We start from the raw sequence: 27,312 nt of genomic DNA, 5'->3' as shown, positions 1-27,312 counted from the left end.
TCTCTAAGGCCACCTCCACGGTCCAAAACATGATTTCCTCCCAAAGTTTTCCTTCCATCTTCACTCGCTTGCCAGCATCGTCACTGTACACACAGACTCAACGAACTGGACAAAGGGGCATCCATAACGGTAGCCCTCATTGCCAAGCTGGCTATCTCATCCTGCCCAGCTCCTGCACACCAGACTCTGGTCAGTGGAGCGTGCTTTCATCTTCCCCCTTGCCGGCGGACCGCTGCCATGACTGACTTGTTTTCACTTCAGGTCTCTGCTCAGAAGTCTCCCGTCCATGGAGAGGGCTTTTGCAAATCTGCCCCCACACATGTGTTATCAGCACCAGGCAGTCAGCCTGTTACACCATGATTCATTTTTTTTCCTCGAGCCTTACTACAAGCTCTACAGTCTGCTGTTTGTGTGCTGCTTTCCCTTTCCACTGTGCATGTTGCATAAAGGCATAGATATGTTGCTGGTGCCTATCTACGCAGGGCTGAACCTGAGAAAGAATTCAGGAGGCGTTTTAGGGACTAGGGGTGTAGCTCCGTTGGTAGAGGAGTTGCCTAGCATGCACAAGGCCCTGGGTTCAATACCACTGCATAGCAGTGCAAACATGTTAATTCCAGGACTTGGGATGTTAGAGGCAAAAGGATCTAGTTCAAGGCTGTCCTCAGCTACAACACAGTGAGTTCCATGCCTCCCTAAGCTACTTGAGATCTTGTTTTAAAAAGTGTTTTGAATGAATACAACAAATAAAAAAAATCATTTATTCTATTAGAAAAGAAATGTAGCTACTACAATATGATAATGGAACAAAAGGTATAAAATTGACATTCTAACTTCAAGTAGCAGCGAGGATTTTACACAAAATTGGAGTGTTTCCACAAGTACAGCACAGAGTCACGGCTGGGTGGAGGGGTGTTGCCCTGCCTAGTGATGGGACACTTTTTCCAAGAGTGGGAGACAGAGCAAACACAAGAAACAAACATAAATTATAGGACCAAGACAAAGACATACTGAGACTAGAAATGAGTAGTGTTATGCCAAATAATATTTATAAGCCCAGATCATAACTGAAAATGTCACAAGATAGGAGTGCACGTTATCATTTTTCTTGGACCTTCCCTGCAGACATTTGTAGAAAAACTGAAAGCCAGGAAATGCTCTGAAGTTTTACATGGCCAGCAAGAATTTTGCCTTTTCAAAATGTCCAAATTCAGTGCAGAGAAGAAAGGCCATCTTTCAAAACTGAGTCATAAAATTATCCATTCAATTTTATATGCTCAATGTGTATTAAATATTCATTTTTTCACTTATCAGTTTTAAGAGGCACATTTAAAGAATCTGTGAACCTAGAATGAAAAGTGAACACTGGAATAAGAAGGCCAAAGTCAGTCAGTAAAAACCCTCTGACGGGCAAGGTCACCATTTGTCTGAGTTTCCTTTTCTCTGTGCTGTTCCGAGAGGCTGCCTTGGTGAGCTGAGCCAGCTTTCTGTAAGTATGGTAAGCCCAGCCCAGCTCAGTGTCCTCTAAAAGCAGCTGGACACTTCCGGGATGCAGGAGGCACCGACCTCTGTAGGGCATGCAGGAAGCTCCTCTAGCCCCCACAGTCATTCCGAAAGTACCTGTCTCCCAGTCTGGATGGAACCAGGGTTTGCAAAGCTAGGTGTCATTGGGCAAGAGAGCAGCTCGTTCTTCCTCTGTGCCAATGATGTTCTGCACTTTAGATCTACAGTGAGGAGAAAACCACAGTACTGATTTTCTTTAAAACAAACAAACAAACAAACAAACAAACTAAACTAAGCTAAACACAGCAGGTGCAAGCCTTTGATCCCAGCACTCGGGAGGCAGAGGCTGGCAGATCTCTCAGTTTGATACCAGCCTGATCTACAAAGCAAGTTCCCGGACAGCCAAGGCTATACAGAGAAATCCTGTCTCAAACACCCCCACCCCCCCCAAAAAAAAAACAACAACCACTAAACAGTGAGTCCCTAAACTCCACTCAAGCACCTCCTTGGACCTGTCTGTCAAGCAATGAGGCTTAGGATGCCTGGAAGTCTAACAGCAAGGAGGGATGGAATATAGTATTTCTTTTCTATTCTCACAAACTGACTTCTTTTAAGAGGAAACAAGTCCAGAAGTTGACATACCTTCTTCTCATCTTGGAGTGCTCCCAGAGATAAAATAGGCCCATTACAAGTCCCTTCAATACAATGAAACACACTGTCAGAGAGAATCCTCCAAGGCAATCATCCCCAAAATATAAGGAGAGGGAAGAAACCCCCGCAAATCCAAGATTACTCACACTTATCAGAGTCCATAGGCCTTGGATCGCTGCTGCCCACTCGAAACCAATTTTCTCACACAGAAATCCACCCAGCACTGGTCCCATGAAAGCTCTAATGGTGCGGGGAAGAAAGAGTGGATATGTAAGGGTGCAATAACCACTTTATAAAGACACAAGACACCCCAGTTACTGAGCTTCCTTAAACTAGAACAACAGGGGCTGAACAGACAGCACCATTCCTGGCCATATCCGAATCCCAGGCCTGGGTGCAGCTCAGTGATAGAGCACGTGAATACGGTCCCCACTGTGATCCCCAGAGCCAGTGCTGAGAGCAGGGAGGGGAGCAAAGAGAGAATGATTATTAGACCTTTGCAAAAGCGGGATGGCTGCTGTGAAGTCGGTGGCCTACATAACAATAAAAACAACAGCACACGTTTAAAAGAACCTTTTTATTTTGAGGGTGAGGGGTACATGCCCCATAAGAAGGTCAGAGGACTGCCTTGTGGAATCAGTTCCCTTTTTCTTTCCGTCTTTATGTGCCTTCCCAGAACTGAGCTCAGGTCTCCAGGCTTGCGTGGCAAGTGCTTTACCTGCTCAGGACCTCACTGCCGCACAATTCTCCCTATTCTTAATTATTCTCAGTCTGTTCAGTACACAGTTACTGACTTTGTATGTGTCATAACGCCACCGTACAGCACATGGCCAGGTCTAGTATAAAATGAGTAACTAAGCCAGCAAGCAAGCACGTGAATCAAGAAAGGAATACATTTAAAAAGCCTGCGACCTGCTAAAGGAACCCTTGAGGAGTTCTCAAAGCGAGGCCCATGAGGGTACATCGGTTTGGTGTGGAGTCTGCTGATATCCTACATTCAGGGTGTGAATTAGAATTCTTTGCTCAGCCCGGGTGAGCTTTTGCCTCACAGAGAAGCTCATATGCCCTCTCGGTGTTTCACTTTTCCAACTGTAGCATAGAGACAGCACTTGCCATCTCCCGAGTGCAAATGGATTCACTTACCCAACCGACCACATGGCACCAAAGAGACCAGATATGAGTCCCAGCGTACCTATGCCCTCTTCAAACCCATTCTCACTGCAAAGAGAAACATGGACATATCCGTCATGAAAAGGAACGCTTGTATGGAGAACAAAGGCTGCTCAATGAAAATGTACAACCAGCTCTCTGTCCTCTGAGCATCATTGAGAAACCCCAGCATAGTCACAGACCTCAGTGTTCATGAATGTGCACATAACACAAGGAAACAAAGGCCAAGGGACAGATGGCTGGTCACGCTATGCTCTTGTATGGTTTTCTTCCACTCAGTGGGGGAAACACCAAAACCTCTCCACTTGGCTCTGGACTTTTAAAATTATTCACACACACACACACACACACACACACACACACACACACGCCACCTGAGGCATATAGCAAGCCAAGGATCTCCCATTAACTTACTCTACCTTACAACATATTGTCCCTATGCTAATATCAGTATGGTTTCATTATTACATGATTTAGATCACAATATTTAAATGCTCTGAAATCAAGAAGATTTACTATTCTGCAAACATCCAACATCCAACTGAGGTGAGACTGACGCTCCTCCCATCCCCAACTTCCCCCCCACCCTTCGCCCACCACAATGAGACTCTTCAAAGGACTGATGGAGACACTTACTATGCACAGCTGAGCATCTCTGGGAAAGTTGGGATGATACTCATCCCAGCAGAGATACCATTTACAACTAACACCAGCACCAGAAGCCAGAGCTGACTGCAGAAGAATTATGAAGAAACAAACACATTAGTATCAGTAAACTCAGAACCAAGGAGGGCAGGATCCCAGAGATAGCAGCTTCACAAACGACTCGGCTTTTCCATCTCATCCCACCCCATTCAGTGAGATCTCACACTAGCACCTTAGACCTCTGCAGCAAAAGCCGCCCATTAACCATCTGAAATCATTTTTCACATACATTTCACATACATGTGTCTAGTCATACATACTAAACATCTGTAAGCACCTGGCTTGCTCACGTAACAAAATCCTCTCAACTTCAATGCTGTTGTTCATCCTGAAACTCAATTAACCAATGGCAAGGAAGGCAGGGAATAGAAGAAGAGACTAAAAACTGGAACTTATTCTATTTTGGGTTTCATCTAGGCACTGGACACACATTATGCATTTAATTTTGTTGTTGTTGTTGTTTTGTTTTGTTTCATTCTTGTTCTTGTTTTTCAAGGCAGGGTTTCTCTGTATAGCCTTAGTGGTTCTGGACTCAAACTCACAACCATTTATCTGCCTCTCCCTCCCCAAGTGCTGGGATTAAAGGTATGCACCACCATGCCCGGCTATGCATTTAATTCCTGTCCTGTATGTATTAATTAGCTTCAGCTCCTTTAAACATTTTTTTAAATCACAGTTCTTTATTTTGGAGGGGAGGTGTGCTGTGTGTGTGTGAAGGTCAGAGGACAACGTGCAATAGTTGGTTCTCTCCTTCTACCTCATATTTAACCCCCTGAATTAAACCCTGGAGAATTAACTCCAGTTTCCAGCTTGGCAGCAAGAATCGTAACTGTTGCCTGTGTTGTTAACCCTGGGTTCTTTCTACAGAAAGCTTAAGCTCTTGGAAGTTAAAGGATTTGTCCAAGTTCTACTACCAATTGACAAAGCCAAAATTCAGATCCAGATCCAAAAGACTTTAAAATCCTCCTCCTCCTCCTCCTCCTCCTCCTCCTGTGATGCTGTGTTTTATCCTAGAAGCATGTGAAAAAAGTCTAAGAAGCTCACTTTGCTTTAATAAATAAATTACAGCAAGTAAGTTTTAATGAGTAACTAATACATGTTAAGGATGACCCAGAAACAATAAAAGACTTGGTTCCCCTCTCAATAAGTGAGAAGAAAGAATTACAAAAACAAAAAATAAATTGTATTCTCTTAAGTATCAAGTAAAGATTATTAGCAATAAATGCTATTTTGAAAATAACTCCAGACAACTGTGCAATTAAAACACAGGAGAAGGCTGGGTAAGATGGAGGAGGAGTTAGGAAGATTCTGAGTTCAAGGCCAACCTCAGCTAACAAATCAAAACAAACAAGCAAACACTTTATAGACAAGAATCAACATTTTTCTCATTTGATAAAGTTTCCATGTGTTAAGATTTGCTTAAATCAGCCGGTTGTAGTGGCACACACCTGTAATCCCAGTGCTCTGGAAGGCAGAGGCAGGCGGATCTCTGTGAGTTTGAGGCTAGCCTGGTCTACAAAGTGAGTCCAGCACAGCCAAGGCTACACAGAGAAACCGTGTGTAAAACAAAACAAACAAGCAAAGATTTGCTTAAATCACTGCCAACTTCTTGTAAAGAAAGCATAGTCAAACAGACAGTTCAATACAGTTGAAAGTCCAAGTCATTGTTTAAATTGTAACACTTACAGTACTAAACTATTTAAAAAGTTAAATGATCACTATTTCTCCAGAAACATGGAAGACAAGAAAAGTTACCTTTTCATGTGAAAAATGGGTACAGGTCCTAGCAGCATGTAGCAGCCAGCTGTGATTAGGTTTCCAAAAACCAGAAACCATTTCCTTAGATTCTGGTAAAGAGAAAGAGTTAATAGCTTAAACCAAAATACCCTAGGTAATCAAACAATATGAAAAATATAAAGTAAGGACATTCAAAAATCCAAATACACTGAAACAAATGAAATTGTACATTTAAGAGAAAACAGGTAGACGACAAACGTAAAGACAAGGAGACTATTTTGAAAGATGGTGGGATGAGTATAGAAATCCTGCAGGAAGGGGGCAAATTACAGAATCTGCAAATCACAAACTCTTCCAAACATGTCAGAACTTGACAGTCTGTCACAGCGTCTTTGCAAATCCTGACTCTAGATTAGCCTCGGCTAGACTATAAGGCCTTGTCTTAAAAAAAAAAAAAAAAAATCAATCCCATAGTCCAATAGTTTTCTGAGGTTTTAACATCAGACTTTTACACATGAAATAGAAGTCTGCTTAGAGCAGAAACTGAGGTTGGGAGACACCACATTCTCTATGGGGCCAGCCCAAGGTGTCAGCTTTAAGCAGCAGACCTTTAGAAGTAGCTACAGATGGAAACATGCAAGAGGAACTCAATTATAAAGCAGCATACGTACGGGCATCTTGTCACTGAGCAGACCAAACATGGGCGAAGAAATGGTGTAGGACAGAGACAGACCCAGGAAGACCAGTCCCACGTATCCAGCTGATAGACTGAACTGGAAAAGAAACGCCGTGTTGGAGACGAGTGCTAAATCTCTCTTTAAAATAAACATATTCCTTTCCTCCCTGTGCTTGAGCTTTACTAACTGTTAACAGTCAATCAGTTACAGCCAGTGTTTGTACTTTAGCTGTCCACAGTAGAGAATGATGTATAGGGAGGGGGAATATTTCGGCTCATTGTTTCAGAGCATCACGGCGGGGAGGCCGTAGGAGATGGCAGCCAGGAAGCAGAGAGAGACGGCCTGTGTTAGCTGGCCTTCTTTCATTTTTTTTTTTTTCATGGCAGCCCCAGCCTCTGAGTGGTACTGCCTACACTCAGGGCATCCCCATTTAGTCAGAGCTGTTTGGAAATAAGCCCAACAGGTACCAGAGATACATTTTACTAATTTTTAAGGCACTTTTCTATCTAATCAAGATAAGCTTTTATCGCATTCCTCTTAACTTTTTCTTACTTTGTACATGGGTAAATACTTTCCTTTAAAGAGGAAAAAAAGTTCCAACCACTTATTAGAAATCCTAGAAGCTTGATTTTGTAGCATTTGACGTTAAACATATAATTTGATTTCTACAAATTGTTACATTTTCATCTATAGTGTTTCACAAACACTATTTTATCTATACCCAAAACCACTTAGAGAGCTTACTAAACAATGCTCTTAAATCCTAGCCCTGGGGTTGGGTTTGGGGGAGGGGAGGGCATGGTAGGGTCTGTGCAGGCCAAGGTGTGTCACAGTGAAAAGCAAAATAACTTTTGGTTCCTTTCTCTTATTCTACAGTATAGACCATAATCATCTGATAATATCAAATAGCTAAAAAGTAAAGGACCCAGAGGACATCTGGGAGAGAAGGACACCTCACATCAAAAGTCCCGGTGACCACACCTAATGCCTCCCTACAGTTCACACAAGTAAGAAAACCTGTCCTGGTTAAGCAGCCTGGACCATGTCTGCACAGACAATGGGAGCCAGGTCTTGGGTAGGGGGAGACAGTGTGTCAGACACCAGGGCAAGATTCTTTCTTTCTTCTTAGTGGATCAGACCCCATATCACAGAATCGCAGCGCTAGCTCAAAGGAACAACTCTGAGGGAGAGAGTCTTCCTCTGAGTGCAGCCTCCTGTCTGCCTCCCTCACAGCAGAAGGTCTTTCTCAGAGCTCAAGGGCTTGTAATTGTGGCCTCAGGTGCGTGCGCTTGGGGCTGCTTACCTTCTTCATGACAAAGAGGGACAGGACTGGGTCTAGGAAGCCGAAGCAGGAGCTGAGTGAGATGATGACGAAGGCGATGAGACCGACCTTGGGTAAGGTGACGAGTTTCCAAAAGGACTGTTCGCAGGGATCAGACTCTTGGGGTCAAAAATAAAAACAGAAATACCTCATGGCAATTAAGGTCTCTTAGCTTTACCTTTTAGCTTACCTTTAGGGGCAAAGCTGGTAATTAAACAACTGTATCTCTGAGTGGCCTGAAATTAAATATCATCATCTACATTAGCCTCTAAATTCTGCAGCTTTAGAAGCCACAGTGGATTTTATTTGAAACATGGACTGTTCTGGCATGGTGGCAAATGCCTGTCGTCTCAGCCCTTGGGAAGTAGAAGTCCAGAGGGTGAGGAATTCAAGGACATTTAACCTTGGCTTCATACTAAGTGTGAAGTCAGCCTGCCTATGTAAGACTCATCTCAAGAAACAAACAACAACAACAACAACAAAAAACCCAAATAAGGAAAAACGAAACAAAACAAAAAATAATACTCATGTTCTCAAATATGAATAGAATCAAGTAGAATCAGCATGTGTGGGGAGGTTTCTAAGTCACAATCTAGAAGTAAGGCCTTTTGGATGGGACAGTGGGCAGCTTCAGAGAAAAGTGCCATCTGGGCTTGGAGCCTCACCAAGGAAGCCTGTGCGCTTAAGGAGGGACTCACATTTTGCTTTGTAAGCAAGACCCAGTTATTTTTTCTGGGGGCCAAATAAACACTGTATTGAGAGACTGAACAGATCTTTTGTAAACTACTTTTATCACTTAAGATCAGGACCCCCATTCTCCTAACAGTAACCCGTGTTCCTGCCTTTCTGAGTATCCAGCACGGCTTCCTGCGAGCCTGCAGTCACAGTGACAGACTGACTGCTTCATTCTCTCTGCTGTTTTCAACACTGAACTCGGTCCCCAGGAAGACCGGCAAGTGCCCTAAACCACGCAGCTGCCTCTCCAGCCTCTTCTCCATGCCCCCCCACACCCCCAGCACACATTTAAAGACTGGAAAGGATGCAGTGACCACGAGGCACCTCCTAAAATACACCTTGAGAAACGGAGAGCCCTGCCTTCCAGGAGCTTGGTTAGAATTGATTGCTGTGAGCTGGGCAGCGGTGTCGCACGTTTTTAATCCCAGCACTCAGGAGGCAGAGGCAGGTGGATCTCTGAGTTCGAGGCCAGCCTGGTCTGGAGAAACCCTGTCTCAAAAACAAAACAGAAAAGAAAGGAAGAAAAAAAAAAAGGAAAAAGAAAAGAATTGATTACTGTGGTCCAGGACAGAGCCAACTCCAGATGGGAACATGAACTCCAGGGAGGGTCAGAGTTAACCCTCATAGACTCCCTGTTTGCCCACAGCATCCGCCACCATTCACCACAATAGCCATGTGTACGCAGTGTTCAAAATTCAAAGAGTGCACGAGCTTCAATTATTTTGGGGAATATTCACAGGGAAACTTCCAGAATACAATGATGAAGTCAAGACTGTTAACAGCCTGTTAACTCAAAAGCGCACGGAAGCTCAAGCCTCAAACTGCAGTCTGTATTTAAATTTAGAGAGGAAAAAGTGCCATCTTGTGGTGTAACGAGGGATTGCCAGCATGTAGTCAACTTTAAGAGCGCTTCTTTCCAAGAGGACCAGAGTTCAGTTCCAAGCTTCCAGAACCCGCATCTGGCGGCTCACAGTCACCTGTAGCTCAGGCTCCAGAGGACCCAATGCCCCTGGCCTTTGTGAGATCTGCACATACACACACACCCGCACATAACTTAAAACGATAATAATAACCAGGCATGGGGGCACATGCCTTCACTTCCCCCACTTAGGGGGCAGAGGCTGTTGGATATCTGAGTTCGAGAACAGCTTGGTCTGCAGAAAGAGTTGCAGGACAGCCAAGGCTACAGACACACACACACACAAACCAAAATAAAATGAAACAAATAAAACCTATCTTAAAAAATGTAAAAAGGATAAATAATAGAACATTGAAATTAAATGATTTTAATTATAAAAGATTTTAGGTTTGGGCTGTTGGATTTCTTGTGCATAAAAAAAATTATCTGTTGTGATCTATGCACCCACATGGCAGCAGCTCCCATCTATGTCCAACTCCATTTTCAAGGCTATGATGCCCTCGTTCTGACCTCCGTGGGCATGAGACATACATGTGGCATGTGGGCATACAGAGTCAAAACACTCATTCATATAAAATAAAAAAGTAAACTTAAAAGTAGTCTTGACTTTAGCATAAAAGGGTGTATTAAAACACTTATAAAAAGTAGCGCTTTGTTGGTGTGAGTGAAAACTCTTGGGTAGAACATAGCAGAACCTAAGGAATGCTCTCGGGGTACCTGGGTGTCCTCCAAATCCTGGTATCGCTAGTCTCCTTGATGAGACAGAACTCCTTGGTTACCAACTCCTGCCCTGAGGGGTGTCAGAGACGGGGGTTCAGGGCGGCCCACGAAAAACACCACACATGTGGTGCCACTTGGCACCTACTTAGAAAAGGGCACGCTGGGTCAGCAGAGGGCACGGAAGAGTGCAGAGACTCAAAAGCGTGACAACTCTACTTACACTCAGCAGTTGCTCAAATGGCTTTCAGGATGCAGAGCTTGCTTCGTGGATGTAGAGATTGTATTTTGAGTTTGCCTGTGATCCTACCTTGCTGCAGCCAGACACAGGAGGGCCAGCCTGGTCTACCTAGAGGGTTCTGGGGGCCAGCTATATAGCATGACCCTGTCTCAGAAAAAAACATGTAATCTACTAGTAAAAGTTATGTTTATCAGTGGTGAATGACACCAATGTTTGTATGTATATGTGTGTCCATGCGTGTGTAACAGATGCAGAGCTTGCTTCGTGGATGTAGAGATTGTATTTTGAGTTTGCCTGTGATCCTACCTTGCTGCAGCCAGACACAGGAGGGCCAGCCTGGTCTACCTAGAGGGTTCTGGGGGCCAGCTATATAGCATGACCCTGTCTCAGAAAAAAACATGTAATCTACTAGTAAAAGTTATGTTTATCAGTGGTGAATGACACCAATGTTTGTATGTATATGTGTGTCCATGCGTGTGTAACAGAATGAGTGAATCCAAGTACTTAACAAATGTATGCCTCACCTCAGATAAATGTAGTTTCCTGTAAGGAGAACATTTAAAATCTCCCTCAGCAGTTTTCAAGTACAATAGTTTTGCTTTCTGAGATTCCATCCTGAACTGACAACAATGCTACGTAAAATACTAAATACAGCTCCACACCTTTAATCCCAGCACTCGAGAGGCAGAGACAGGTAACTCACTGATGGATGGTCACTACATCCATCAGTGAGACAGGTAACTCACTACAGGATTGTCAGGGCTACACAGAGAAACCCTGTCTCAAAATAATAATAACTATGATCATGATAATAAATAGAAAATTCCAGAAACAAATAATTTTAGAATGTTAAATAACTTTAATTATAGTAATTTGACTTGTTCTGCACTTTCATTATTATTGCTAATCTCTTTTCACGAATTATTTATTTTTACATGTGTGTGGTGTTTTGCCCGTGTGTGTCTGTGCCATGTACCTGCAATATGTTCCTGGTGCTGTGGAGGCCAGGAGAGGATTCTTTATCCTGGGTCGTGAGTTACAGATGGTTGGGAACCCACATGTGGGTGCTAGGCCTGAAACCCTGGTCCTCTGCCAGAGTGGCCAGTGCTCCTAACCCCTGAGCCATCACTCCAGCCCCTGTTGTTAATTAACTGTGCTTAATTTTAACTTAAACTTTATCATAGGTAGGTGTGAACGCCTGAAACAGTGTAAGCTGGGCTTGGTGCCCACTCCGGTTGGGAACACAGGTGCCTGTCTTGTCACCTGTGGTCTGGGAAGGAGGTGGCACTACAGCGTGGGCATGGAGATCTTTCTGTCGCCATGATGTAGCGCAGACCTCCGGTTCTCAGGTTTACGATTCTAATGGGAGGTGTGATGTGCCCGTGACTATTAGGGGGACATCAGGGGGCCGCTGGAGAGCAGATATGGAGAATGAGGGGCAGGGGCTCCTAAACACAGCACTGAGCATCACTGGCCATGGGTGTGGAAGGAACCGGCAGAGGGCATAGAACACCAAATTCGGGCAATGTGTCAAGATGAAAGAAAATGTGGTTACTTTCCTAGCTGTCTGCACTAAAACTGTCAATAACCTTAGGAGTTCTCTTTCTCTCTCTGTCTCTTTCTTTCCAGATTTATTTAGTTATTATGTATGTAGTGTTCTGTCTGCATGTACACCTGCACGCCAGAAGAGGGCACCTGATCTCATTATAGATGGTTGTGAGCTGCCATGTGGTTGCTGGGAATTGAACTCAGGACCTCTGGAAGAACAGACAGTGCTTTTAAGCTCTGAGTTATCTCTCTAGCCCCCAAGAGTACTCCTTAAATAAGAGCATTCAAATCTGAATTATAAACTTAATATTATCGTTGCTTTTAAATTTAATTCCAATTTTAATTAGTCTGACTTAGCTGTCTTTTCTCATTTCCTAGTGTAATAGTTAATAATTTTTTCTTCTGCTGTAAGTGACTCTGACCTGCTATTTCTTTTTCTTTTTTTTCTTAATTAGATTTATTTGAATCAAGCCCAGGTCCTCTGCAAGAGCAGCCAGCACTCTACAGCAATGATCCATCTCTCCAGGCCTGTTGCTGACTGTTTCTTAATTATCAGTCAAATCTCCATTACACCTGGACACAGCCCAGGCTGCTAAACTAAAAAAAAAAAAACCACAAACCAAAAACCATTTCCTTACAGTTGCAGAGATCAGCACCACCTTGTGGTTTACTGTGCTATTGCCTTTCTGGGTCTCCTCTCCCCAGTTTCCCAGCTCTCTCGCCGAACTCTCTCCAGCTTTGTTACATAGTAACCTGGTGAGGGTACAGTGCTGATTATTCTACTGAGAAACAATGCTTACATAACCTGGTTGGTAACTTTCATTTGGACAAAGTGGGACTACAAACACACCCTAAGTACCCCAGGGGGCAAGGTGTTCTGTGCTTCTTGCACTGGTTAACATTTGGCATTAACCAGTGACCCACGGGCACTTTGACAGCAATATACACGCACTTGTCACAGGACAGTTGATTCATATGGGACGGAAGCTTTGAACCTGGACTGATTCCACTGCTGCTGCTAGAGATCTGTATCCTTGTGTTAATGCTACAGGGATGGTTGACAGGCCCACGGGGAAGGAAGAATTGGCCTTGCCCTCCCATATTGAATGTGTCTCAAACAAACTAACAGACAGAGAGGCAAACACCTCACTCTGTGCCCTGGAAGGCCTGTAACCCACTATATATACAAAGTTGGTCTAGAGTTGGGAACCGTAGAGGCAGGAGGATCTCTGTGAGTTCAAGACCAGCCTGGTCTACATAGTGAGTCCCGGGACAGCCATGGCTACATAGTGATATATCATTAAAAACAACAACTACAACAAAACCAGACTAAACAAACAAAGAAAAACAAAGAAGGCCTAGAAATTGTGGGAAAGTTTCCTTGCTTTTATGGTCTTGTAGACCAAATGTGTCGCCCACAGCAATTTTGGTGAAAATTTAGTTCAGACCAAGGAAAATGGCTTGTGAGTAGAAATTAAATACTTGTTTCTCCTAAAACCTGGACAAATTTAGGATATGCTTTTTTATTTTTATTTTTTAAGACAGGGCCTCAGGCATCCCAGACTGGCCTCAAGCTCACTCTGCAGCTGACGATGCTTTGAAGGTGTTCTGCTGGGGTGAAGCTAGAGATCAGACCTGGGGCTCCGTGCTAGGCAAAGCACTCTGCAGTTTAACTGAGCTATATTCCTAGTCCTTTGTCAGCAAAAATCATCATGAACTAATTATCCACATTTTAGGAAAGAACCATTTTTTAGGGTGCTGCAAAGAGGTGTCACCTATTATGCAAAATAAATGCTGATGTACCATGAACGTGTTCTTTACAAAAACATAAAAGTAAGGTCAAAACTGAACTTACCATAGCTAGGCAAAATGCATAGGTTGAGTGGTATCAGCAGCAGAACTATGCACCCCAGAAGAATAAAAGGCACCTCGTAGCCAAAGGACTCATACAAAAAGCCACCTAACGGGGGACCTGCTATCAGCCCCAGTCCAGAAAAAACCTCAAGACTTCCCTGAAAGCGAAAAACAAAAGAGAATGGAGTTAACATTTTTTAGTTGAAGAATTAGGAGTGTCGGGCATAGTGACACACGCCTTTAATTTCAGCGCTTGGGGTGCAGAGGCAGCTAGACCTCTACAAGTTCCAGGGCAGCCAGGGCGACACATTAAGACCCTATCTCAAAAGGCCTGGAACTGTAAACCTAGCTAACCTACCTGTGACCGGTGAGGTCATGGACACCAGAATAGACCCTAGTAACTGCCAGTTTCCTAAACCAGTGTAATTTGGAACCACATCTGAAATATTTACCCTCATGGCCACAGATGAGTGCAGCACCCACGCTCCACTGATGAAGCTTTCTTTTGCAGCTGATGGAGACCGTTACAGACATCTACAACTGGGCACTGGGTGTTCAACGCCAGCTGATCTAGATGCACTACAACATGGATGCCCATGTCTCGGGGAACACCAAGGAATGAGGGGCAGAAAGATGGCAACAGCCGGGACGGCTGCTGCCAGAGTGTTCTGTGCACATGACTGCGAAGGTGCAGCAACGAAGCCCCAGTGACACAGTTGCCTAAACCAGCCCAGAACAATGACTGCACTGTCTGACATGCCACATGGATGGGAGAAGTTTCACAGCACTTCATCCCCAGCTGACGCACTACAGGCAGCCAGCGGCTCCTAAGAAAGGAGAATCAGTTTTCTCCAGGGTGAGCCCACGACTGCTGACCCAACCCAAGCGGTCAGTGCTGAACACATATACATGTAAGCAACTCTAGAAGAACTTGGTTGGGGCTATCTCCACACACACACACACACACACACACACACACACACAGAGTAATTAAAGAGGAGAGGGGGTGGAAATTATATAAATATTGTACTCATGTATGAAATCCTCAAAAAATTTAAATTAAAACGGAATCATGAGAGCATTACTTGAGAAATGTCAGTTCACAATCTAGACACATACACACAGGTGTTTGTTTACACACTGGTCGTTTGTTTATTCACTGAGGTGGTAGCACTCTTTGCAATGTCAATCGAGGTGCGGCAGTGGGCACCTGTGATCCCAGCACCCAGGAGAAGGAGATGCAGGCAGCAAAACCAGGAGGTCAAGCTCAACTTTTGAGAGTTCTAGCCAGCCTGAGCTGCATGAGACCCTGTTCTAGACAAACTGAACAAAAAGATGCAAATTATTTAAATACTCATTAATATTTCAATTAACTAGGTGATACCTATACCGTGGGAATGTACACAGTAAAGAATAAGGATGTTTTTTTATGTATAAACACATACAGGAGATATCCAGTGTGCATCTGTCAGCACAACCAGCAAGAAAGTAAACAGTATGAAGAGCATGTCATCACGCATGTAAAGAAAAGAAGGAAAGAGAATCATGCTGCTATTCCATCTGCACGTTGACATGTGTGTGTATGTATGTGTGTGTAAGCACAGATAAGGCGTCTCTGGAAGAAGCCTGAAATACCATCTTTCCTCTTGGAGCAGCATGGGCACCGAGTCGCTAGATGGCACATGGGTGCATGAAGTTACAACAGTAACAGTATGTGTCAAACACTTGCTATATTCTGCGTTCCACTTTATGACTATTGAGCTTTATTCTGCACAAAATTAACTACAGCTAAAATTCACAAGGAAGTCCTGTGGAAAAGAAGCTTACTGTTGAGAAAATTGTAGCCTTCTAAATCAATCTAGTTTTCAGGGCCTTTAAGGACACCGATGGCTCACAGTCTCACAGTCATGATCTGAGGGGTACATGCATGATAATTAATGTGTGGAGTATGTTGGCTCTGGCTGCGACTTCATGTGGAAGACTGGGAGGGCATGTCTACTTTCCCCTGCCAATCCCACACGCCAGTGCATGGCTGCCAGCACTCTAGGAATTTCCTGCACGGCACTTTCCCAGAGTGTTCTGAAGAACACCAGCTCTTTAACAGGTCAACAAGTCTGATGTGGAAAAGCTGGCCCACAGGCAAACTGACGCATGCACTAGTCAGAGAAGTCAAGATTGGACAGCTCTCCTCAGACAAGACACAAGTGCTCTGAGCACTTGAGGACGACCTGAAACCTCTTCCACGAATCTGGGGGATATAGAGCAAAGACTCTCAAGAGCTAAAGTGTTTGCCATGAGGGATAAAGTCTAGAGTGCAGGAAAGCCACCACGGGCAGCTCTGCCAGGACCTACCCACAAGCTCACAAGGAAACAGAAAAAAACTCAGCAACTCAGGAGATTTAAAAAACAAACACAAGAGAAAGGAGGGGTAACAGGGAGGGAGGGTAGCGGGATGGCTCAGCAGTTAAGATCACAGGCTCTTACAGAAGGCCTGGGCTTCTTTCCCAGCACCCATACGGCAGCTCACAACCATCATAATTCCAGTTCCAGAGGATCTGATCGCCTCCTCTGACCTCCGTGGGCCCCAGGCACATATGTGGCGTATATGCGTGCATGCAGCAAAGCACTCATACAGATAAAAAAAGAAAACAAGTAAATAGTTTAAGATTATTTTAAGAGTGCTTTGGGGCCACATTTACCCATCAAAGTGCCTCTGTGGAGACCAGGAAGAGCACCTAACCCTAGAGCTCACTGAAGTTCTGTGATTTTTTTTGGATACAGGGTCTCACTGTGTAGCACTGGCTGGCCTGGCACCTGCTGTGTCGGCCAGTCTGATCTAAGACTCACGGAGATTGTCCTGCTTCTGCCTCCTGAGTGCTGGGATGAAAGGCATGCACCACCATTCCAGGCTCCCCGTTTTCCAATCCTCCCCTCCCCTGGCAGAACTGTCACAGATGATCTTCATTTCTTTGTTTTTGTTTCGCAGACGGTCACTCACTGAGTCACACATGCAGGCCTCAAACTTTTGATGTTCCAGCCTTCACTTCCCAAGTAAGGGGTTACAGCTATGCGTCACTGCACCCAGCACTGCTGGGCTTTTTAATTTTTTTTTTCACATGCTGTAAAAACTAGAAGTCACAAAACAGTGGGAGGAACATAAGAAAGTGGGGAGAAAGAACAGATCAAACAAATGCTTGGCCACATAAGAAAAAAGAATAAGTTCAAATTACATACCAGGACTGTAGCCACATTATTTGGGAAAGCCTTTGCGAGGATGGAAGAAGATGCCGTTATGGCTGCACCAAAGCCTATGGCATCAACTATTCTCACCAGGAAACACATGACAATAAATATGGGTCCTTTTGGAAGTTGATCCAAGACACTGAAAAAGAATATGACAAATGTCATTTTCATTATCAAATGTCAAACTGGTTTTAGTTTTTAAATCCACTCTGCTCCCTGAAGACAACTATACTTTCCAATGTTATTAGATAAAATCTCTTTAGGAATCTTCTAGAGAGTTGATTTGTCAGCTGAGGGGTGGTGGCACATACCTTTTAACCCAGCACTTGGGAGGCAGAGGCAGGTGGATCTCTGTGAGTTCCAGGACAGCCAGTGCTATACAGAGAAAACCTGGAAGGGTGGGGTGGTAAGGGATGGGGGTGGGGTTGGCTCCTCGCAGAGAACTGCTGTGACATGTCATGCAAGGTTATCTGCCCATTTCTGTTGGTGTAACTGGTTTCTGAGACTATAATTCTAAAGAGGCCCCCGCAGTGGATATTTGGTGTCTTTAAAACTCAGGTTATGTGAACATGTATTTGTTTTAATCCCAAGTATGGAATATGGGACTGCCTTAGTTTGTCCACAGCTGACAATTGCCTGGTGTGGGCTGTAGTCTTTGCCAGCTGTAACTTCTTATGAGGGCTCACAGAGGGGCATGGTGTTTGCCAGCTGCAGATAGTGGAAATCTGAGGACTCTGAGAGGGTATAAATATGAGCACCCAGAGAGGGGCTTGGAGGAGACAGATGAAGGAAGAGGGCTGTTTGTTCACTCTGCTGCTGCCATTTGCCGCGGCTGGACTGCTGGATATCCTGACGTCAGAGGTTGGTATTTTCCCAAAGAGCCCAAAGACCCTAGCCAGCTGGAACTAAGTCTAAGGAGGTCTATGTCCCCCTCCCTTCTAACTTTCTTACTCTCCTACCTAGGCTTGGGGGATTGGAAGAAAGGTAGAGGATTAAGGAATCCCAAATAGAGTTTAAAAACACTACAGGCCTTTTTGGAATACTGTGGTCCCCTAGACCCATAAAAGACTATAATGGTAGGACCTACCTAGGGTATCAAAATCAGAGGATGCTGAAGTCCCCGACATAAACCATATTGTCTGCTATAACTGATGCTCATCTTTCCAAATGTGTCTCTAATTTTAATTTACTTACTTATTTATCATGGTGCTGTGTTGAACCCAAGGCCTCACCCACAGTAGGCAAGTATTCTTGCAGAGCTATGCTTACAGCACGTAAGCTGCTTCCTGGAGATTTTTAACAGCTGGGGTAATGTAAATGCGATATAAATAGTTCCAATACTTGCTATTAGGGATAGTGACATAAAAAAGCAAGGATTTTAATCTCAGCTTTTAGAGGCAGAGGCAGATAGATCTCTGTGAGTTCCAGGCCAGCCAGGTCTACATAGTTCCAGACTACCCAGGGCTTCATAGTGACACCCCATCTCCAACAAAGCAACAAAAAAAGGAGGTTGGGGAGCCTATCTAGGAAGACTACACAAGAAAAAGAGAAAAGCAGGAGGTTAAGGAAGATTTCTGATGATGCTGTTTCAGCTCCTGTAGCCAGGTGTCTTTGAAGAAATGGCTTCTCTTTTCTGTTTATGCAAAAAGTTTCTATGACTCAGGAGACTATTAAGTTCCCACAATGATCAGCCACAAAGTCCCTGTGGAGGAATTCACGAGCCACAGTTCGGTTTTCTCTATCATGGCTTTGAGACAGGGTCTTCCTGTAGAGCCCAGGCTAGCCTTGAAGTCCAGGCCCTCCCCCATTGCCTCCCAAGTGCCGGAATCACAGGTGTTAAGCATTATATCAGCTTCAGCAGGGGACAATAGCAGATCTTGGAGGACTCTGTTGTTAAGGTCAACAATGTTTCCATTTGCTTCCTACCCACCTCCCTCCACCACTGGTCACATGCCAAGCATCTGACAATGTACACTGATTGGGGCTGATTGGTTTAAAGAGCCAGTAACCGGACTGCCAAATGGTTCAATGGCTATGGTGCGTGCAGGCCAAACCTGGCAACCTGAGCTCAGGACCTGGAATCAACATTAGATGGAGCGAAAGAAATGAGGCCACAGTGCTGTCCCCTGCCATCCGGCATGCACAGCACCCGCCATCATACACGTGGGAACAGTAACATTTTAAGAAAACTTGTAAAGCCACTAACATTTTTAGGGGGTACACTATGAGATCCATCCTTGTTCCCAAACATATTAGAAGGTTACTTACCCAAAGAGAATGATCACCCCTCCTGAGATAAAGATTCCTGATATAAGCATAAATCTGGCTCCAATGTGTACAACCTATAATAAAAGTCACAGAAGAGCAATAAATGGATTTCTTCAACAAGTCTACCTTAATAAACCCATTATACTAGGTCATATAAAATTGCAGGAAAGCATGCATAGTTAATATCATATTAAATAATTATTTAAAAGAATTGTAACATACAGTTTGTAAGCATGGGGGAGACTAACTAAGCAACCACAGGATAGAATTATGGTATAATTTATAAAGATGCTTCTGTATAGACAGAAATTCTGGATTAGTAAGATATGGTAACTCACTACATGATTTTTGAAAACTAAAATATATAAGTGTGTGTGTGTGTGTGTGTGTGCCAATACTTACATATTTTCCAAACACCAAAGATGCCAGCAATTCAAATAACGCATAGCATCCAAAGATCATCCCGATCATGGTGTTGCTGGCCCCCTTCTTTTCTGCCTTCGAAGAAACACAAACAGGAACAAAATTTGAAAGACAAAAAAAAAAGAGCACTTTGGGTGGGAAGACAGGAAGATGAAGTCAGAACGTCGCTTTACAATGTTCATATATGTATAGCGATTTCCAAGATATGCGGGGGCATTACAGTACACATTTAATGGACATTCGTCTTAAAAAAATTAACTTACCAAGCAGCAGGTGCCTTGTAACATTTTCATACATTCTTAGTTTTGGTTGGACCTGCTCCTACCCTATCTCCCTGTTCAAACATTCCCATTTTTGTTATTTCTTAAATTATTTTAAAATAAGTAAGGTAAGTGAAGACATGAAAGTAGATGGTAAAATCTAGACCCCGGTGTGAAAATAACTCATTTAATATGCCTACAAAGAATTCCCAAGCCGGCCTTGGTGGTGCACGCCTGTAATCCCAGCACTCAGGAGGCAGAGGCAGGCAGATCTCTGTGAGTTCAAGGCCAGCCTGATCTACAAAACAAGCCCAGAATAGACGAGGCTACACAGAGAACCCACCTCACAGTCCACATTCTTCTGAAAAAGAGGGTAGTGTCCCCTCCGCATGTTGGGATTATTAATGTTTATGGCTTGTTCCACCAGGGACCTTGCTACAGATAAAGTAGTACTTATCCTGAATCTACTTTGTGTATGTGCCTGAGTGTATGTTATGTGTGAGGGAATCTGTGGAGGTATGGGTTCCCTGGGACTGGAGTTATAAGCAGTTGTGAGCCACTGTGTGGGTGCTGGTGAGAGACCAAAGAGTTAAAAATTAGGTTTTTGTGTGTGTGTGTGTGTGTGTTATTGGATTAAAGTTTAAAGCACAAGCCTGACCAAAGGCCAGACATAGAGACATGTGTAGCCACGTATGGGGAGGAACTAGCCTTAGTGCATTCTTTCCTGCCCACTAGACATACGGTTACTCTGAAACTGGCCCAGATCACTCCTCTTCCCTAGCAACAGCCAAACAAAGGAAGCCAGACCCTTAGTGGTTTTGGCACCTTCCCACAGCCAATCAGTTTAAAATGCCACATTCCTTTTTGTGTTTCAACCAGTAGATGCTTGCCAGACTGGAATTCCCCTGCTTTGGGCACACTGGGAGGGACCGGGACCTATAAATCACCCTCCTCCCCCTGAGCTTGGGGATCTACTTTCAACCATTTCCTAGGTGACTGTGCGGGCCCGAGCTTGGTCTTGTAATAAAAAGACCCTACTGTGTTTGCATTGGAATCAGCTCCTTGGTCTACAAGTCTCTTGCGGTCCAAGAGACTTGGGTATAACACTGGGAACTGAACTCATGTCTGTTGCAAGAGCAGCAAGTGCTCTTAACCACTGAGCCATACTGTGCAAGTATGGCTGATCTGTGAGCCCCAATGAGGCCAGAGACATAGCCCTGTGCTACCATCTCTGGCAGCCCGAGTTCTTTTCTGAGACCTCTACTCAGCTCAAGCTGAGAATCTTTTCTGTTTCATTATATTTTTTTATGGACTTTTGAGACAGAGTCTCAGGTAGCCCAGGCTGGCCTACGACTTGCTACGTAGCTAAGGCTGGCTTGGAATTCCTCTTGATCCTTCTGCCTCTGCCTCCTGAGGATGTAAGGCATGTACCGCTACACCTGTTTACGTGATGCTTGGATTCAGAGATAGGGCTTTAGGCTAGATACGTGCAATAGCTCAGCTGTACCCCCAGCCCCAAGCCTTAGGTTTGCTGCGGAGAGAGAATTTCAAGTCAATGGGAAGCCATGTTGAACAACCCTTTCACAGGGGTCACATATCAGATATCCTGCATATCCAATACTTACATTGCGATCTATAACAGTGGCAAAATTGCAGTTATGAAGTAACAACAAAAATAATTTATGTTTCGGGGGGGTGACTACAACATGAGGAACTGTATTAAAAGGCCGCAGCAATAGGAAAATTGAGTTAAAGGTTCCCAGCACTATTATTTCACCAAACCCAAATCTGACCAACCACTCTGACGGCTTCCCAGCAGCCAGGTCCTGGGTGTGCATCCAGTGTTCTTGCATTCCAGCTGCATCTGGCCCTCAGATCCCCAGCCTTCCAGGAAGGCTTCCCGCTGCCCTATGAACCACAGTGAACTAACTGTCTCCTGTTCCCTAAGCATGTGCCAGTCACTCTGCTCTTCCCCTCACCACATCTGCAAGGATGAGCTCCTCTGTCATCTACCAGAGAAAACTACAGCTTCTTGTGCCACACCTCCCTCAGACTTCACCTGAAAAGTGTCGGTCGGTGCCACGCCTTTCTCTTTGGCTCTAACTTTCCCAGGTGTTAACCCTTCCTCTGTCTTGAGTATCATCACTCCTGGCCACCTTTTCCTTAAAGAATGCCCAAGTCTGAAGCAATGATCCCTCATCTTTCCTTCCTTCTGTTTCTCAGATTTTTGCTTCTAAATGAACACGCAGGATGGGGGACACTTCCTGACTTCTCTTTACCTAAGCATATCTACAGCTCAGGGTGCTGAGTGGGAACTTAAACTTCCATGGAACTGGACTAGACTGGGAAGGCCCTTCACGTCTGAGACCACCATTTTAAAGTCACGCAATGGGATCCTCCATTTTCTCTCTCCTTTGGGGACTGTTGTAGACACCAATGGATACAAGGGTGGCAGCATGTGCGGAAAACCAGTGAGAGCTATAGAGATACAGAGCCGTGGTCGCACCCAGAATGGAGGACCACATGCTATTGAGAACTGAGAAGTTGTCAGTGCGCTGTGGACCTAAAACTTTGGCAAGATGCACAAAAATAAACATTTGGATGTACTGTCTGAACTTGCCCAAACTAGTTCCCTATATGCATGGGACTTCATACTCCAGTTTAACCTTTGTGTCACTGGCGACAGTTCCTAATCCCATATAAAGGGCAAAGGTTAGAGGGAGCCCGGATCGTTAATCAGAATCCTTCCCTTGTGCAAATATTGCTTCTGCAGTGCCTAAGAAATTCAGATTGAATTTCCTGGGCCACAGCTACCTCCACACCCCACCCCGACTTAGGAGACAAAGTCTCACTTTACCTGCTCTGGCTGCCTGGGATTCACTCACACAGAAGGCTGGCCTCAAACCTCCTAGAATGAGCCTGCTTGCCTCCACCTCCAGTGTGCTCTGATTAAAGGCATGAGCCACCACGCTTGGCTACACCTACCTAATTCTCTAACACGTCTATAAACCCAGTGCCTAAAGACAGCATCTGCATCTTGGTCATTTGGTAAATCTCCCACTTTTCAGCTATCGACTCCAAATAAAGATTAATCAAACTACAGGGCAGAAGAACTAATACTTAGAAAGTCAAATAAATTTTAGAAGAATTACCCAGCCAAAGGATGGTCTCTGCCCCCCTCCCCCTGATATAAAACATTAAGAAATATTCTCTCGGGGGCGAGGGAGTGACTCAGTAGGTAAAGTGCTTGTTGTGTGGCAGGATGGCCTGAGTTTAACCTCCCCCCAGCACCCACACACGAAGCTGAGCTTATGGGTACCCACCTGTAGTACTAGCACTGGGAGGTGGAGACAGGGGCTGGCTGGCTAGCCAGTCTAGCTGAACTGGTGAGCCCCAGGTACAGTGAGAGAGCATGTCTTGACGAAGATGGCTGACAGTGACCTCTGGCCTCTGTGCACACATGGCTAATGGCCCTCTCCCCCCCAGCACACACAGTATACAATTGTGATATACCACGCGCATATTTTCTATACTGCAAGCACGTTTTTAGATTTTATTTATTTTTAAGATTTTTTTTTTTAAAAAACTCGACTGAACCAGGTTATCTGGACAAGCAGGACATACACTTAACTGATGAGCCGCCTTTCCTCCCACCCCCATGTTCTTATGTTTTACATCCTCTAAAATTATGTATCTAAAAGGCTTCAGAAAAATTAGAGTTCATACAGGTATAAAAACGTTTTACCTCCTTAGGGAAAAACGGTCCAAGGATGGAATAGGCCATCATGCACCCCAAGTTCATGGAAGCTGCTGACACCAGAACAAAAATCTGCTCTCTTGAAAGCCTGAATGATGTCTCTCCTGTACTTCCTGCAGAGCCATCACCTTGAAATAAAAAACATACTGCTATTACAGGAGTGCACTTGGGATTCTGGGTAAAACACACACGTGACATTTTACATGGAGTTAGTAGGCTCTGAGGACAATTGCTGAGCAAAACGGCCATTCTAAATATAGCAGGTATGAACAAACAGAAAACAAACCTTGGATAGCACTGCAAACTTAAGACAGTGTTTTCATACGGAGACTCTTCTATCAGAATTTCAGCACAGCAAACACTAAGCCATGTGAGCTACCTTGCCTTACAATGAGGCAGCCCCAGGTGGTTGTACTTTCAGAAATCCTTTCAATGATGAGCACCAGGGTGGTTTGCCAAGAGCATCAGGCTCTAAAGAAAGACATCTCATTTTCTCAAGGTACTAGCTGGGTGTGCCACACAAACTCAGACCCGGAGTAAATGTTTAAACAGGTAATGACAGCTCTTTCCCAGAGTAACCTGGTAGTCCTAGCTCTTTATCATCTCTTTGGTTGGTGGGCTTAACATTCTGGAAAGACAAGTCTCACAGATATGTAAATCAAACCGTTTTCAACACTACTTAGTGGTGTTTTAAATAACCTCATTTAGTGCCCCCCCAATTCGGGTTTAAAGTATCAAAGAACCAAACAATCTCCCAGTTTCAAATTTTCTAGCTGATTCCTCAGCCACTGTTAGATCAAATAATTCTGAGGAGGAGGAGGAGTAGGAGGAGGAGATGCAGTTGATTTGCTTTTACAGAGGTGGCCACTGTAGGCCAGGAGGAAAAGTCTAAGCGACACAGGGAAGTTTTAAGAATCCTTTAAGTGTTGAAAGATACCGGGTTTCCTCTGTCCAACCTTAATATGAGGGGAAGTGCCCAGTCTTACTGCAACTTGATATGCCAAACGTTTCGTTGATATCAAACCTTTGGTTAGAATAGGATCAGAGGAATAGAATAGAAACACAGAAATAGAATAGAAACAGAGGCCAGAAGACGAGTGGAAGGGAGGAAGGCTGAGAAGAGGAGGAGGGGAGAGGAAGGAGGGGAAATTGCTCTCGGGGTGTAAAAAATAAATAAATAAATAAATAAAAATTATACACACACACACACACACATATATATATATGCCGGAGTTGAAGAAGGAAAATGAGAGAAAGAAGTAAGGAGCACGCCAGCCAGAACACTTTAGGCCTGATGGTGTGGTGTCGTTAATTTGAAAGCAAGCTGAAACCCCCTACTTGAAAAAAGCAGAGATTTGGGAAGTACCAAATGCTGTCCCCAAAGCGGAGAAAAGAAATGCTGACTTGGACCCCACAATCAGATCAGCCCCCACCCCGCTTGAAGGTCTCAGGACAAAAATAATAATAAACCCTCAAAAACAAAAAGACGAAGCTAAGCCTACTATATCCTTGTTAAAAAGACAGGCCCGAAGCCCGAGGCCAGCGGCAGCGCGAGCAAGCGGATCAGGTCACCTCCAGCGCCCGCAGGAGCCGGCGAGCCCGCTGCGTCCATAAGCCGCTGCTCCGCCTCCTGCCGGCGGCACCGGGCTCGGCCTCCGCGCGCGGGATGCGGTGGCAGTGAGCGATCTGCAGGGCCCGGGCCCGGCGTTCCCGTCCAGACGCGGAGACCCGAGCCGGCTGCGAGGAAACCTCCCAGATCCCAGTAAACCGGACCCGCGGGAGCGAGGGCGGGCAGGGGCGGAGCTGGGGTCCCCGCCCTCGCCGGTCGGCGGCTGGGCCCCGCGTGCGCTCCTCACAGAGCGTAGACTCGAGAACTGGGCTCCTGCCTAAAGGGTGGGAATGGCAGCGTGTGTGTGTGTGATGACTGCAGGGCAGACACTTAAGGGACGGAAGTGAACAAAACTGCGTGCAACACCTGCAGGAAAATACTTGAAAGAGGGGGAAGGAGCGCCGGGAAGGCTGGCCGCGGACACTTTCCGTGGATGCGGGTGTGTGCGCTGCAAACCGTTTGCTCGCTTGCTGTGTCTGTGGATGATAAGGTCCGTCTTGTTGTTGTTGTTTTCCATACCCACAACTGGGGTTGCAAGGCTTGTTTGACCTAATCAGTCCGGTTGTGCGCCTCAGTGATGAGCTGCAAGGGCCCCCTTTCTCCAAAAGATCCCTGCACACGCCTAAGCTTTCGTTTTGTTTGCTTATTATTTGGGGAAAGCTTTAGTCCGAGACTCTGGGCCCAGGCGAAGGGCTGAGCCCCACTCCTGGAGTCGATGTGATTCTAACACGAATGAAACTCTTGCACGGCTGCCCACTCGTAGCGTGCCGACCTGTAGGGCGGAGCAGATGTGACAGATATAACTAATATTTCACGGTAATGAATCGCTGGGAAGGGGCTGAGTGTGGCACGGTCCTCGGGGTGGAGGCTTACTGTGGATCGTGAAGATTATATAGAAATTCCATTTCTATAAGGGCTAGAAGTGGACGGGGCCGTGGAAAACACTCCAAATGCCAGGCAGGCTTTGTTAGTACTTAGTTCAAAATGAGGCCGCGCACACAACAGAAATGATACGAAAGAAATTTATAGGATAGAGATAGAGAGGCAAAGGGAAGAGAGAGGCACGGTACGGGTCCCAGGAGGCGGACAGAGCAAGACAGGTGACTAAGAAGCTGAGTGGTGGCGGGTTGGGCCTTTTATAGCTTGTGCATGCGCAGCTGAACCGCAGCGCCCACACACCTGGTCGGCGACGCGTGATGACGTCACGGGTTACTAGGCAACCCAGAAGCAGGCTGCCCATATGCAAAAAGGCTTGGCTAGAGTAACAATTCTCTTAGGCTATTTATGGAGTCTCTAGGCTCTAACCTCTTAAACGTCAATCTCATTTCAAACCTTTTCACAAGAATTTCTTAAAAAAATTTGTATACGTCTGTGCAGGTTCCGAAGGAGGCTTTTGGATTTCCTGGAGGTGGAGTTAAAGGTGGTCATGAGCCAGGGTGCCGAGACCTGAACCTGAGTCCTTGGAAGAGCAGTAAGTGCTCTTAGCCACTGGGCCACCTCATCAGTACCACCTCTGCCATTTAACTGTGTGATCATTGCGACCTAACCTCAACCCGCAGGTATTCTTCCAATTATTTCCTTTACCGTCTTATTTTCTTTCTTTCTTTCTTTCTTTCTTTCTTTCTTTCTTTCTTTCTTTCTTTCTTTCTTCTCCCTTTCAAGACTGGTATTAATTATAGATGTTGGGTCACCCAAACTGGACCTGTTTTTTCTTTCTTTCTTTCTTTCTTTCTTTCTTTCTTTCTTTCTCTCTCTCTCTCTCTCTCTCTCTCTCTTTCAGACTTTGTCTCAGAACTTTTCTTAACTTTTTAATTAGTTAATTAGTTAACTTTTTAACTATTTTTTCTATTTAAATTGACATCTATTTCTCTCTCTTTCCATTTCTATTTCCCTATCCCATTAGCAGCTATTCTTATGTACTTAGTATAATTTTTTTTTTTTTTTTTTTTTTTTAATCCTTGGGCGGCAAGATGGCAG

General features: G+C 44.8%; 1 protein-coding gene across 4 annotated transcripts; it reads right to left on the bottom strand.

The window, feature by feature from the left end:
• Nucleotides 1-744: 744 nt before the first annotated feature.
• On the bottom strand, nucleotides 745-25,427 carry Slc18b1 (solute carrier family 18 member B1). 4 transcript variants are annotated; one of them, XM_060373134.1, is made up of 14 exons: nucleotides 25,299-25,427; nucleotides 23,715-23,854; nucleotides 19,689-19,784; nucleotides 19,287-19,360; nucleotides 17,010-17,157; nucleotides 13,777-13,933; nucleotides 7,744-7,880; nucleotides 6,435-6,536; nucleotides 5,782-5,873; nucleotides 3,958-4,053; nucleotides 3,295-3,369; nucleotides 2,298-2,391; nucleotides 2,143-2,195; nucleotides 745-1,721 (listed from the first exon to the last, which is right to left on the bottom strand). In XM_060373134.1, exons 1-14 carry the CDS (start codon nucleotides 25,336-25,338, stop codon nucleotides 1,655-1,657), a joined length of 1,371 nt encoding a protein of 456 aa, XP_060229117.1. In that variant the 5' UTR covers nucleotides 25,339-25,427; the 3' UTR covers nucleotides 745-1,654. The 4 variants fall into 4 exon arrangements, with proteins under 4 accessions (XP_060229117.1, XP_060229119.1, XP_060229120.1 ...); XM_060373136.1 differs by lacking the exon at nucleotides 25,299-25,427 and adding an exon at nucleotides 25,229-25,282; XM_060373137.1 differs by lacking the exon at nucleotides 25,299-25,427 and adding an exon at nucleotides 24,013-24,377 and having other exon boundaries at nucleotides 19,689-19,780.
• Between the last annotated feature and the right edge of the window lie 1,885 nt (nucleotides 25,428-27,312).

This window comes from Meriones unguiculatus, chromosome 20 (genome assembly GCF_030254825.1).
Source record: "Meriones unguiculatus strain TT.TT164.6M chromosome 20, Bangor_MerUng_6.1, whole genome shotgun sequence".
Classification (NCBI taxonomy): Eukaryota; Metazoa; Chordata; class Mammalia; order Rodentia; family Muridae; genus Meriones; species Meriones unguiculatus.
The sequence above is the reverse complement of the archived record's forward strand: the minus strand, read 5'-3'. Positions and strand labels throughout refer to the sequence as shown.

Excerpts from the sequence above, each read along its gene's own strand:
- Slc18b1 (XM_060373134.1), bottom strand. The coding sequence starts at position 25,338 with ATGGACGCAGCGGGCTCGCCGGCTCCTGCGGGCGCTGGAG. Across the intron at positions 13,934-17,009 it reads ATAATGTGGCTACAGTCCTG|GGAAGTCTTGAGGTTTTTTC; the intron begins GTATGTAATTTG and ends TTTCGCTTTCAG. Across the intron at positions 1,722-2,142 it reads CACTCCAAGATGAGAAGAAG|ATCTAAAGTGCAGAACATCA; the intron begins GTATGTCAACTT and ends TCCTCACTGTAG.